The sequence below is a fragment of the Chiloscyllium punctatum genome, chromosome 3 (assembly GCF_047496795.1).
Source record: "Chiloscyllium punctatum isolate Juve2018m chromosome 3, sChiPun1.3, whole genome shotgun sequence".
In the NCBI taxonomy this organism is placed as follows: domain Eukaryota; kingdom Metazoa; phylum Chordata; class Chondrichthyes; order Orectolobiformes; family Hemiscylliidae; genus Chiloscyllium; species Chiloscyllium punctatum.
In genome coordinates, this window is record NC_092741.1 from 40891353 (window position 1) to 40906350 (window position 14998).

The following is a 14998-nucleotide window of genomic DNA, read 5'->3' on the forward strand; positions in this document are numbered from 1 at the left end:
CCTCCTCCGAATCCTTTTTTTTAACAAAAAAAATCCTGCCCCCCTTCTTTTTTTCCCCTCTTTCTGGTAAAAAGCTTAATAAGTTAGTGTCAATTGCTCTGTTTAGTGGGTTCTTGAGCGGTCCGGTTCTGTTTTGCTTTTTTTTAAAAAGATTTTTTTTTGTAAAAGATGTTTATATAATTTTATAATTGCCCCCAATTCCGATCCCTCTACACAGAGAATTGCTTGCAGCGAGCGCTAGCTAATGTCGCCGGCCATACTGTGACTAGCAGCGAGGCGGCAGGCGGCACGGCCTTTTATAACCTCTGCCTTCCTCCTTCCCCTCCCCCGTCCCTCGCCAACCCAATCCCTTCACCGCCCTCCCGTCCTTTGCCCCGCCCCCTTCTCGACGGCACAATGGAACGCCTGTGACGTCATCAGCCTGGCAGGACTAGCGCGAAACCACACCCCCCTCCCGAGCCAAACGAACGTGCCGCCGGCTCGAGCCCCAGCAAAGCCGTTGGTTGTGCCGCGCGCCAATCGAGTCTCCAATTCAAAAGGAAGCTGCAGGTTGAAAAAGAGAAAAGCACCATTCCAAATAAGATCCCTGATCACATTTATCACTCAATAAAACGCATCGCAGTTGATTTCACTTTTCTTCCCCTCCTAACTCCTTTCGAGCCGAATCCTAACGCTATTGGTTAGTTCACTATCAGTCACATTTATTGCAGGGCTGGATCGCAAGAAGGCGGGAAGGTGACAGATGTATTTAGTTTCTCATAAATAAGGGAATATTGAAGGCTTACGCCGTTGTTTATTCGAATATCTCATCTCCGTTTATTGATTTGAGTGTCCTGGTGTATCTGCAAGACTCTTTACCCTTCCCACCCCCATCCCTCTCCCGCTCTCCTTGGACTAACTGTCTTTACTTTTGGGATCCGAAAACGGTCAACCCTTTCGCAGTGACGGGAGTGACGGGAATTGTAGTCTTTGTTGCCGGATGCAGCCGCACTCATGAGGCGCCAGTCTCTGGTCAAAGGACTACAAATACCGGCATGCCTCGCGGTCCGCCATTGTCTGCCGCTAACGTCAACATAACAAACCCATGGTTAAATGTCGCTGGGCGAACTTGTTGTGAGAGACAGAAAAAAAAACACGAAATAAGGAAATGATCGGTGTTCATTTAGATAATCCACCCCGTTTCCCTTCCTCCCCACTTCAAGAGGCGTTGAAAGTATTTATGCATTTATGGAGTGACAGTCATGGATTACGATTTTAAAACGAAACTAGCGGCAGAGCGAGAGAAAGTAGAAGATCTGTTTGAATATGAAGGTTGCAAAGTGGGTCGTGGTACCTACGGTCATGTTTACAAAGCTAAAAGAAAAGATGGGTAAGAAATTAATACCTTCAGGCGTGGTGCTGCTGAAGGCGTCTAGTAACAATGTTGTCTTCTTTAAAGTTTATTTCTGGCTTACTCAGTTCACGTGCTGCAAGACCAATGTTGCTGTTTCTGGTTTGTAAATATACCCTCACACCTTGTGTTTACAATTCCTAATAGTAACCCGTTTATTCAAGTCAAGGCCTCCAGCCCTCATAACGATTATTTTGGAAACTATGCATTTATGATAGCTGTATTGATGTGATATGAAACAGACTACTTCCTAAGTTCTCTTTTATTTTACAGCTTGTTTAGTAAATGTTTTTTCTCGGCTGACCGCCAGCTGTTAAAACCGTGCTACTCATAATGTAAGGTTGCATCACACTTTGGAACTGTCAAATTAAAGTGTAAGCTTGTCTTCCATGTTTCATACCACTTAGGTACTCAGAAGCCCTAACTCTTGACAGTGTTTCTGAATATTAGGTACTGTATTTTGTGACTGTACTCATAAGTAAGTACTGCACAATGTATCTATTTTGCTTTCAACGCTTGACAGAACTGTAGACTTTACTTTCATGCATCAAATTAGATATGATAACAGAAATTTGCATTGATGTAACTGGTAATGTCAATTAATGTTCCAAGGCACAGTGAATAAGAGAAATAGGGGCTGAGCATTTGTAAGTATGTTAGATGTGTTGACTTAAAGTATTATTCAAAATCTGGGGCTTCTTAAATACATTTGAAGTTAGATTGTTTTAGACAGAGAATATAAATCCTTTGTTATGAACTGCACCCCTCTCCCTGGCAACAGTTTGATGTTGTCTGTCTGTTCACAACTCTGATTTTAGGTCTGATCTAGTTGTGAGCTGACATCATATTTATGTTATCTCAAAGACCGCTTGATTCCGTCTCAGTAATGTATTGACTTCACCCTTTTTTGCAGCTTTCATTAGCAGCTATAATCCCATTCTCTGCTTTCATTACCTATAGACTTGACTATTCCAATGTACTCCTGTCTGATATCCCACGTTTTACACTTTATAAGCTTGAGATCAAGGAGGTCTTGCAGTATAGTTGTTAGCACCTTTGCTTCTGAGTCACAAGGTCTGGGTTCAAGTCACATGCCAGGATTTGATGGTCTTGAAAGATGAGTTCATAACATGGCCAAATGGTTGATTTATCAACCTGTAAATCTTCTGACTTGACTTTAGCAGGCAGTAAAGATAAGAGAGGATTCCCGGTCAGCCAGAATTGTGCGATATTTGCAACAGCGTCCCAAACTAAAAGACAAACTCTTGTTATGGCTGTGCTACCTGACAAATATCCTGTCTGCTTCGAGCGCTGAGAAAAACTTGTGGTCATCCAAAACTCTGCTTTCCATATCTGTCCTGATGAATGGCCCTGATCTGAAACATTAACTCTCTGCTCCTCTGATGCTGCTTGACCTGCTCTACTATTTTCAGCTCCATCCTTTATCAACTGTCCTCCCAGCAGCATTAGGATAGCAAATGTGGTTCCCTTGTTCAAGAAGGGGAGTAGGGATAACCCTAATAACTATAGGCCGGTGAGCCTCACTTCTGTTGTGGGCAAAGTCTTAGAGAGAATTGTAAGGGATAGGATTTATGAACATCTGGATAGGAATAATGTGATCAAGGATAGTCAGCATGGTTTTGTGAAGGGCAGATCGTGCCTCACAAACCTTATTGATTTCTTTGAGCAGGTGACTAAGGAGGTGGACGAGGGTAAAGCGGTAGATGTGGTGTATATGGATTTTAGTAAGGCGTTTGATAAGGTTCCCCATGGTATGCTACTGCAAAAAATACGGAGGTATGGCATTGAGGGTGCGTTGGAGGTTAGGATTAGGAATTGGCTGGCTGGAAGAAGACAGAGGGTAGTAGTTGATGGTAAAGGTTCATCTTGGAGTGCAGTTACTAGCGGTGTTCCACAAGGATCTGATTTGGGACCATTGCTGTTTGTCATTTTTGTAAATGACCTGGAGGAGGGGCTAGAAGGTTGGGTGAGCAAGTTTGCGGATGATACAAAAGTCAGTGGAGTTGTTGACAGTGAGGAAGGATGTGGCAGGTTAGAGCGGGATATAGATAAGCTGCAGAGCTGGGCAGAAAGGTGGCAAATGGAGTTCAATGTGGGTAAGTGTGAGGTGATTCACTTTGGTATGAGTAACAAAAAGATGGGGTACTGGGCTAATGGTCGGATACTTGGTAGTGTGGATGAGCAGAGGGATCTTGGTGTCCATGTACACAGATCTCTGTAAGTTGCCACCTAGGTAAATAGTGCGGTGAAGAAGGCATATGGCGTACTGGCTTTTATTGGTCGAGGAATTGAGTTCCGGAGTCCTGAGGTCATGTTGCAGTTGGTGCGGCCGCATCTGGAGTACTGTGTGCAGTTTCGGTCGCCATACTATAGGAAGGATGTGGAGGCACTGGAACGGGTGCAGAAGAGGTTTACCAGGATGTTGCCTGGTATGGTAGGAAGATCGTATGAGGAAAGGCTGAGGCACTTGGGGTTGTTTTCATTGGAGAAAAAAAGGTTTAGGGGTGACTTGATAGAGGTGTACAAGATGATTAGGGGTTTAGATCAGGTTGACCATGAGAGCCTTTTTCCACGTATGGAGTCAGCTATTACGAGGGGGCATAGCTTTAAAGGACAGATGTTAGGGGTAGATTCTTTATTCAGCGAGTCGTGAGTTCATGGAATGCCCTGCCAGTAGTAGTGGTGGACTCTCCCTCTTTTGGGCATTTAAACGGGCATTGGATATGCATATGGAGGATAGTGGGCTAGTGTAGGTTAGGTGGGCTTGGATCGGCGCAACATCGAGGGCCAAAGGGCCTGTACTGCGCTGTATTGTTCTATGTTCTATTACACAGAGAGGTGGCCATTGTTGGTGACTGCCAGCACTAGGATCCAGGAGGTGGCCTGATGGGTTCAGGGAAGAGGTGAGAGTGGGATTAGTGATTGCTAGATCAGTGGGAGCTATAACTGTGGATGGTCGTTCCGGAAAGAGTGTCATTGACATACCAGCCCATTTGAAGCCCTGAGTAGGGTGAGCTGTGGATCCCCAACTCTTCATTAGTCCTGGAACTCTTCTCATTGGCCCAAGTATTGCTGCTGAGTGGAAAGACACCTAAAGTGTCCAATAATTAGTCACTGGAGGCCTGCATTGAGTTGTTGGTGGCAGGACTGTGCCAGGCTCCAGCTGTTACCTGTATAATTTTGTTCTGGGCAGGGAAAGTGGTGTGAATCTAGTTGTGGAGTTTATGGGATGGCCCCACTCTGTATTGCTCACCCAGTCCCCCATTTGTCTGTGTGAAGAGTATTGTAATTTGAGCCTTTTTTTTTCTCCACTCTGTTTAATCAGTTTTGTTTCAAATTTCCACCATCTGTGGTATTTTGCTTTTGCTTTCTTAAATAGTATTTTGTTACATTTTCAGAAAAAGTGTTTATAATGAATGTAGCAGTTGAGTTCAGGAACACTGTGTACAGTGAAGACAAACAGCAATTGAAAGTGTGGCCAGACAAATTATTTATTGCAATTTTGGTGGGTTGAACAAGGACACTGAGAATTTGCGTTGTTGCTTGAAGAATGTTTTAAACTGATATTCATCAGTGCAGACTTAGTAGGATCTTAGTTTAGAATAAACTAAAGGGCCAGATTGAGTATCTAGCTTTCGCATTTGTGGTATTCACGAGAAACAAGTCAGATGTATGATAGATGAGTGCAATTCCGACAACGTTTTGGTTTGACACCGTCCAGGACAAAGCAGTTGGCTCATCCACCACCTTCACTTCTTTTACAAGATCATGCTCTTGCCACTGCACAATCTACAAGATGTATTGTAATACCTCAGCAAGGCTCCCTTGACAGCACCTGTGGAGGGTATGAAAGTGATGGGTTTCTCTCTAGTTCCAACCTGGCTGATTATCTGCCATTCCTTACCAGGATGTAGCGATAAAAGTAGGAGTGAAAGATTCTGGCCAATATGTTCTGTGGAGTTGGAACAATTATGTGTAACTTTTAAAGTTTTAGGCTGACTGACATTTGTTGGAATTTATTATGAAAGATCTGATAGCAGAGCATTTAGAAATGCATAATATAATCAAGCATAGAGCATGATTTCATGGAAGGGAAATTGTGCCTCACAAATTTACCAGAATTCTTTGAAGAGGTAATAAGCAGGATCAGTCAGGGGAAACTAGTAGATGTATTATATTTGGAATTTCAAAATCCATTTGCTCAGGTATTGCACATAATACTACTTAATGAGATAGGAGCACATCATGTTGGGGAATACTATGTTAGTTAACAGAGACTGAGATGGATAAGGGAGACATTTGCAGGATGGTTGGAGTTTTCCAGGGATCAGTGCTGGGGTCATGATTACTTATAATATTTATTAACAACTTGGATGATGCAACAGAATGAACTATTGCAAATGACACAAGAATTTGGTGGGAAGGCAAGTCCGGAGGATTACACAGAGTCTGCAGAGGGATATGGACAGGTTAAGTGAATGGATAAAAACTTGGTGGTTGGAATATCATGTGGGAAAATGTGAGGTCATGCACTTTGACAGGAGGAATAAAAGAGCTGTAAGTTATTTAAATGAAGAAAGATTGCAAAAAGCTGCAGAAGAAAGGGATTTGGGGATCCTCATGCATAAGTCATAAAAAACGAGCATACAAGTTGGGAAGGTTGGAATTTATTTCAAAGGGAATAGAATATAAAAGTAGTGAATTATTATGAAAACTATTAAGGCACTAAATAGACTACACCCAGAATAAAGTGAAAGATATGCTGGCATTTGAGGCAGTCCAGAGAAGGTTTACAAGGTTGATCCCAGGCATGGAAGGTTTTTCTTATGAGAAAACAATGAGTAGGTTGGACCTGTACTCATTGGTATTTGGATGAATGTGTGGGTGACCTTAATAAAATATACAAGATTCTTAGGGGGCTTGACAGAGTCGATTTGAGAGGGTATTTCACCTTGTGACAGGATCTAGAACCAGACGGCATAATCTCACTAAGGATGCAACCACTTAAATCAAAGATTAGCAGGAAATTCTTATGTCCATGTCGTGAATCTGGATTTTGTCACCACAGAGGGTGTAGAGGCTATGTTGTTATGTATATTCAAGGCTGACATAAACAGAGTTTTAATTATAAGGGAATCAATGGTTAGAGGAAAATGGCAGGAATGTGGAGTTGAGCATTATCAGATCAGCCATTAACTCATTGAAAGGCAGAGGAGACTTTCGCTTCTTTGATTTCTGTTGTTATTTGCCAAATGGATTGTCAGCTTTGCTCCTATTCCAGTTATTGACAGAGTTCCGATTCAGTAATTGCACCTTGGATGATGCAAAACTAGTATATGATTAAAAAATCTTCAGAGGGATGGTTGATTAACAAGTTAATACTTCTTCTTGCAAGTATTCAGGTCAGTTATTAAGCATTGAAATTTCTGAAGACATGCCAACTGTGACAGCCTTAGAGAGAAAATATTTTGCTTCACTTTGAAGATTAAATTTGTATAAGTTTATCAGATCTGAGTGTTTAGTTTTCATTTTCTGTGTCAATTGCTATCTACCTGATTGCCACTAATCAAGTAATCCCTTTACCTGTCATTGCTTGCTGTTACTTTGGCAAAACCTGTATTATATATAAATGGCCACGAAATGGTCTCAGAGGAACGATACCTGTCTAGATATAATTAAGTTTTCTATGGCTGATTACAACATTGTGTCAACCATTGCTCAATGTGACATGCCCAAAGATGTGCATGGTCTATCCTAAGTGCCCATGCTAAATTGCCCTGTTGCATCCACGATAGGTGGGGTAGGTATGCTAGCCATAATAGGTGTGATGTTGTGAGGTCTGGGAGGGATGATGTTTGGAGGGTTGGTGCAGACTCAGGGGCCAAAAGGCCTCTATCTGCAGTGTAGGGATTCTATGACTCTGAACAGACCAAAATGAAAAATATATTATTGAAATTGATGAACTCATCCTTAAACATATTTTTAAAAGTTGTTTCAACTTCAAGTTTAAGAAAGTGATTAGCAAAGTCAATGGTATTCTGGGATCTATTATTGTTTTAGCAAAAATATACTTTATTCATAAAATATCAGTAAGTCCATAGCAAAACAATTCAAATCAAACGTTTCAGAAAGTACAATACAAATATATTTTTCAGTTAAGCACTTTACACTGCCACAAACCTGAAACAAAATTGGAACATGTATTAAATATGACAACCAACTATTTATGTTCCCATACTCTCATTCAACCGGAGAGATTCTATAAGTTAATAGTTCTTTGGTACATTATAGTAGAAAGGTCTAAGATTGTGTGTGGCTTTTCCCCAGCTGTGCCTTGGCTGCCTCAAGCATTAGTGTGTCCTTTAGTAGTCTGGACTTTGAAATGGGTCAGTCAGCAACACCCGTTTGAGGACAACTCTTTGCATTAGAAGACCAACATTTCGGGCCAAACAGCATCTTGCATTGAGGTGATAATCCTCCAGGTGCAGTTGATTTTTCTGTTGATGGTGTGTCCCAGGTAACAGTCCGTGGAACACACAACCTTTGTTATGAAACTGCTTGGATTGAGCCTGGAGTATAAAAGTAGGGAAATTTTGCTAAAATGATACAAGGCAGTATGCGGACCACAGCTGGAATATTGTGAACAGTTTTATGTTCCTTTTATTTAAGGAAAGATATACTGGGAAACTCACAAGGCTGATACCAGCTATGCAAGGACTGTCTTATGAGAATAGGTTGAGTAGGTTAGGCCTAAACACATTAGAATTTGGAAGAATGAGAGGTAATCTTATTGAAACGTGCAGGATTCTAAGGGAACGTGACAGGGTAGATGCGGAAAGGTTGTTTACCTTACCTTTACACTAGATCTAGAGGGCATCGTCTGAGAATAAGGGGTTGCATATTTAAGATAGAAATAAAGAGATGATGAATCTGTGGGATCCTTTATCACAGAGGGATGTTGAGGCTGAGTCATTATGTATATTTAAGGCTGAGATAGACAGGTTTCAATCAGTAGTGGAATCAAGGGTTACTGGAAAAAAGCAGGAAAGCTGAGTTGAGGATTATCAGATCAACCATGAACTAGTTGAATGGAGGAGCAGAATTGATAGACTTATGGTCTAACCTTGACAAAAGCCACTGCATCTCTATCAAGATTTTCTTTGCAAAGGCACATTACAGAAGGAGGTGTGTGACTGTCCACCTGTTAACTTTTCCACAACAAATACGTGAGTGGTGGTATTCCCATGTATGTCCTTGTCTTTCTAGATGGAAATGGTCATGGGTTTTAAAGCTGAGACCATTTCATGTTTTAAGAATACTAATTAGCCAGGTGATTGAAAGAAAGAGAAATAGTAACAAAGTGACTCATAGATCAAGACTGCTATCTGTGAAGAGGACAAACACTAACATGGAACTATTTTGCTAATACACTAATTTATATGTTGGTAATTTCCTAAATCTTGTTCTTCTAATTTGTAATTCTTGAACTATTAAAATGTATGTAGTTATTCCCCATGAAAATCATTTTTCTTTCAAGATTGGTTATAGGCAGTTGGCATAATTCTCTTTTGCCATTCCAAGGGAGATTTTTATTTTAGCTGTGGAATACAGTCGATGGTACTGGAATTGCATTGATAAATGTAGTTGTTTGTTCTGTTCTTCAATTTTTAGCAATGAGCTATTTGTGACCCAATTGTTTCAAATCAGGTGCCTGAAGTACAGCAGTATTTTGCATAATCAGTGTTTAAAGATTAAAGTATTGCAAAAGGGGAGGATATTTGAAATTCATGTATGAAATATGCCTAGTAATGTGTGGAATTTATTTTTATTGCAATCAAAGCTATTTTTTTCTATTAATCCATAACCGAGTTGGTTGCCCATAATTTTTAGCAGTCAATAAGTTATAGGCAGACTATCCTCCTAGTGTTTGTCAGTGATCCATGGCCAATTTCTGGGAGATGAGTGATTCAGCCAATAACGTCAGTGCTTTCCAGCAGAGAATTAGATTTGCAACAGCAACAAGGCCTTGATCTGTATTTGTGAATGTTAGACTAAAATCACAAATAATTCAAGCTCATTTCCATACCAGATTTTCTTCTGATTTCATTAATTTTCTTTCTTGGAGTAGAATTTTATTTGCTACTTGATTATGGTCCAATCTTGTCCTCAATCAAATTTTATATAGAGTCATGGAGTCCTATAGCATGGAGACAGGCCCTTTGGCCCAAACTGGTCCATGCCGACCAAAATGTCCGTCTATGATAATCCCATTTCCCTGCCCCTAAACCTTTCCTATCCAAGTATTTATCCGAATGCCTTTTAAATGTTGTTTATGTACCTATCTCAGCCACTTCTGCTGGCAACTCATTCCATATGCATATCACCCCTTGTGTAATTGCTCTTCAGGTTCCCTTTTATTCTTTCCTATCTAACTTTGAACTGATGCCCTCTAGTCCTCGATTCCCCAACCCCTGGGAAAAAGACTGAATGCATTTGCCCTATCCATGGCTCTTATGATCTTATCTACTTATTTAAAATCCTCCCTCAGTCTCCTATGCTCTAAAGGAAAATGTCCGTGCTTGTCCAACCTCTCCCTATAACTCAGACCGTTGAATCTTGGCAACATCCTTGTAAATTTTTCCTGCACTCTTTCCAGTTTAATAACATTCTTTCTATAGCAAGGTGACCAAAACTGAACTCAATACTCCAAGTGCGGCCTCGCCAACATAGCATATAACTGCAACATAACATCCCAACTTCTTTACTCAAAGCCCTGACTGAAGGCCAGTATGCCAAAAGCCTTCTTCATATGCCCACTTTCCATCAGGACTCTTTAAATAAGGGTCAGGAGGCAAAATAGTTTTGGTTACTATTACAGAGAACCTTTTGTACCTCTAATTTTGCGGATCCTTCAATAACATTGAAGTCAATTTCAATTACAACTGCAATAAACACTTGAAGATTGAAAGTAATTTTGTGTACTGAAATGTGTAAATAATTTAAATTGAGTAAAGTGAAAAACAGTAATCAATTAATTTGATTCAAGTAACTGTGGGTAAAAACAAACATACTGTATTTACTTTAGCATCTCAGTGATAAAGTGGTAGATTTATATCAATAGTGTAGTGTATCATAGTAGTTACTATAAAGATTTATTTATAGGAAAATATGTCTTTTATGGAGTTGAATTTAATCTTTTGGAATATAATTCCTTGCATATGAATCAAATCTGTTTGCAAATTTGTGGCTAATCAGTGCATAGTTAGAGGTTTGTGGACGGAATTCCAAACCTTCACAATCTTGAATACTGAAACACGCCTGCCAATGGTGCAGTGAAAGAAGTAGCTGCAGCACAAGGTCAAAGTTAAAGGAACATACAGTCCCTAGTGGGTTATAGTGCTGGAAGAGTTTACAAAATTAAGGGGAAATGAGGACATAAAGGAAATTGAACAGAGAGGAAGTGAATTTTTGAATTATGGCATTGGATTAGGAGCCAAGCAAATCAGTCAACATAAAGATAAATAATGAATAATAATGTGATGTGAACAGTGAATTTTAAATTAGGCTATTTATAAACGGTGGAAGGTTGAGGCCATGAGTTAAGTGTTTAGATTTTGCTTTTTTTCTGCTGAAATTAGTTATTTGTGCTTTGTCATTCCTCAATTGAAATTTGAAAAATCTTGTGTAATTTAAAGTTTTTATTCCAATTCAAGTCTACCAAAAAATTCTATTGAACCAGTATAACTATGACTCTATCTATGACTCCACGATCTATTGTTTCAAGGTAAAAATTACAAAGAAAAGTAGCAGGTATAAAAGAAACTCATAGCCATTTCGTAGTACAGGAATTGAGTATTGCTGATAAAAGGTACATTTTGACAAAGCTTTTCATCTTGCTCTCATCAGAATAATTTGCAAGCGGTGAATGCTGATAGAATGGACTCTGATAGAAGTATTATATTGGAGAGTGCATTAGTTAATGATGTTTGCTCTTTGTTTGTAGGATACCCACTCTATCTGTATTTTACTTTATAATTACTTCATTTATTTCTTTTGTACCTTTTCATTTTTATGAATTTTGTAAACAGTAATGTAAAATGGTAATTTTGTTCATGATTTACTTTTCACTGACAGGTTTTGTTTACATTGTAAACCAGGCAGATTGACCCTGATTGATTAAAGGCATTGCCCTGAAAATATTCGATGATTGGCTGCCTCCTATTTTATAGAATTGAAACAGGCACAATCAACACCACGTTCCTCTCATACAGTATGATTTGGTTTATTTGCTAAATTAGTATCCTCGCAAATTGTCCTAATGAGTGAAAGCTTTGACAAAATGTGCCTTCTTGCTAAGCAAGAAAATAATTCCATTCTATCTTGTTTTCATAACCATTAGAATCTGCCACTTGTGTGTTACTAAATAAACTGGACCCTGGATAGCTGAATCCCATCATTTAGTGGCCAAAAGTAAAATTCCCAATGTGAATAAAACAAAAAGCAATAATGCAAGAATCTTTTCAATATAAATCTATAATTTTTGAGTGCGTCAAATGCCAGATCTCGAACTTAAGCATAAAGATACATGGATCATGCTTAATACCTTAGTATAATAGCCTCTGTGCTGTTAAGCCTCCAACCCTCAATGTTGCAAAAGTAGTCTCAGCCTCTGTTCTGTACTATCAATATTAGGCTGACTGGTTTAAAGCTTATGTTACTTTATTCCTTTTAAAACAGTGTTGTTACATTGATAAGTTTCTAGTCCTATGGCATAGCATTCTTATCCAAGGTTTGATTGAAAGTATGTGACCAGAGGCACTGCTTTTTCTGATTTCACTCAACATTCGGAGGTACGTGTTGTTAGGGCTATGTCCATTTTAATTTGGGTTGCCCAGGCCTTTTTTAAAGATACCCATCATATCTGTATTTTACTTTATAATTACTTCATTTATTTCTTTTGTGCCTTTTCATTTCTATGAACTTTGAATAATAAAATGGTTAATTTTGAATCTGACATTCTTTCATCCTCTAATTTCTTTTTATTTCTAATCAAACTTATATTTAACTTCATTATTTCGGCTCTCACTATTATTTGGGACTGTAGTATATTTAGCTATGACTCTCAGAAATGATGTTGTTACATTGCCTTTGACTTAGACTGTTTTGTCTACTTCCCCTGGCAGGAATGATGAGAAAGAGTATGCTCTCAAACAGATTGAAGGCACTGGCATTTCCATGTCTGCGTGCAGAGAGATCGCAGTAAGTATACAAGATAGACTTATCGATGATAGCTTTTTTTTGTGACATATTTACTTACAACCTATGACAGCAAATTTTTTTAATGTTACTATTTTGGATGGTGGGATGTATAACCTGAGAATGAACTGGGTAATCCCATCAGTATCTGTCTAGGTTTGTGAAGTTAATGTTAACGTTAAAAAGCAGCAAATTATGTAGAATTGCTTGATCCTATAAAAGAGAAACACCGATTAATTGCATCTTCAGTATAGCAAAACAATTCAACTTGTTAATTCCCATGAGTGAACATTTATTATCTCTTGTTGTTGGTGTTTAAGTGCAAAATAAAAAGAAAATCCATATTTTATCCTTCAATAAGTTGACAATGTGATTTTCCTGGCCTATTACTTTTTTTTTATTGTCCTGAACCATTATGATTATCTCTGTGTCATGTGAATTATTGTAACATATAAAGAAATGTACAATACTTGAGAATTAGTGGAACAAATTTAATCTTTCTTCCTTCTTCATAATATAAAACTGTGTGCAAAAGACTTAATCATTGGGTTGCATTGATGTAGTGAACAAGACCAGAAAACCACAAGGCTGCAGGCATGCTGCTGGCTTCGCACCCAGTCCTGTCTTCAGCTGAGGCGAGTTTGCAGCTTTAGTAGGCCATCTGGAAGGTGAGGAGCAACTGAGAGCCTTGTTAAATGAGAATGAAAGAAGTTGCATGGGATTTTCCAGAGAGCTTTCAGTTTTCTGATACAGCTAGGGAGGTATGGATCAATTGTCTCGGGGCAGGCATCCAGTGTTGGATGAATGACAGCACATCTCCAGCCTATCAGGCAAGAATGTAAGGCACTGCCTGCCTGGATACTGCCAACCACCCTGCAGAAGAATTCCTTCCTCTCCTCCCCTACCTGTCTGCAGTGGTATCTTAGCTGCTATTTGTATTTTCTCATTAATATTTTTGGGACGTGGCTTAGAGAGCATCTTTCTGTCGAAGCACCCTCTGTTACTTATCATTTACTGTACCTGGGTACTCTTCTGAAGCCAGAAAGCCTCAGAGTGGCCTTCCACCTTTCAGAACCAATCTGCTACCAATAATTGATCAGGGAACGTAATTCCATACTAAAAAGGATACCAACGTCAAAATTCCAATGCTTTACATTTGGCAATGGTTTGTTTCCCAGAAATACCGGAAATGTCATACTTAAATATATACACATCAATTTGCCTTTGGGCTCATGTCAGATCTTTTTGGCAGGATTTATTCAGGGAGCTTTCATCTTTCCCAAGGTATCCAAAAGCTACTGATCTCTTCATGCTTGGCTAAAGATTTAGGTTGAGTGCAAGGTTTTGTCTGCATGCCAGCAGGCTTGCACACTGCATGTCTGGGGGTCTGTCTCCCAGATGTTCCTCTGAAGTTTTAGCCTAGGACTGTTAAGAAACCCATTTTCTATACATTGTTCCAAGCAGGCACAGTTGAGGACTTGCTAATGAAAAGGTAACTGTGGGAGGTACTTTTATATTTGGCTGTCTTTGCCATACTCTTGCCAACCAGAAGAATAGGCGAGAAATGAGAAGGAAGCAATACAAAAGCAGGAAACATTCTCACTTCACTGACACACTAGATCATCATATTAATATGTTGGACACTGATGTACACTGGTTTTGCTTTTAAAGTTTCCTCATGTAATATTAAGACATATTATTATGTACAATAAAAAGAAAAACAAGCCACCATTTCAAATTATAGCATCTTGGAGACTTTGGATTCTGCACTTTTTCTGTAATAGACTTCTACAAGTTGTCCATGCGCTCTGAATATTCTGACCTGATTTCAGTAGATACTATATATGCAGGGAGTTATAACCCGCAACCCAGTGAGGCCTTCTGTTGAAAGTGAAAGCTTTGGGAAACTTTCATAACTTCTAAACTGAAGATTAACAAAGATGTAGGATATACACAGAAAAAAAAAATCTTTTCAATCAAAGTACTATTTGTTAGGCAAGTTTAACAATTTTCTTGGAAATTTTGTATTTGTATAATCGTTGCTGTAAAGTTTGTTTCCAGTAACAGGACCCAAGGTTCATGCATACCAAAGAAAGGATTTTCAAAATTGTCTTCAGTAATTTGTTTGCTTTTTTAATTTATTTATGCACTTGCTTAGACAAGATGGGCGAATGGATTTCCTTTCTTGTTCCTCTGCTCCATTGGCCACAACAAAGTTTAAACCTAAAAAAAGGTGATATTATGAGACTATGCAACTCAGTATCAGAAACAAGTTGAATAAAGGTACAATACTGCAGATGCTGGAAACCTGAAACAAACGCAAGAATGCTG

The 14998-nt window shown here is 39.1% G+C and overlaps 1 protein-coding gene across 2 annotated transcripts in view; it reads left to right on the plus strand.

Moving 5' to 3' along the window:
• Positions 1–1072: 1072 nt before the first annotated feature.
• Positions 1073–14998, plus strand: part of cdk19 (cyclin dependent kinase 19) — a 168411-nt gene continuing 154485 nt past the window's right edge. For both annotated transcript variants that reach the window (XM_072551892.1, XM_072551901.1), the window contains exons 1-2: positions 1073–1369; positions 12595–12670. In XM_072551892.1, the coding sequence (XP_072407993.1) occupies positions 1242–1369; positions 12595–12670 (204 nt within the window). In that variant the 5' untranslated portion in view covers positions 1073–1241. The remainder of the gene's footprint in view (positions 1370–12594; positions 12671–14998) is intronic.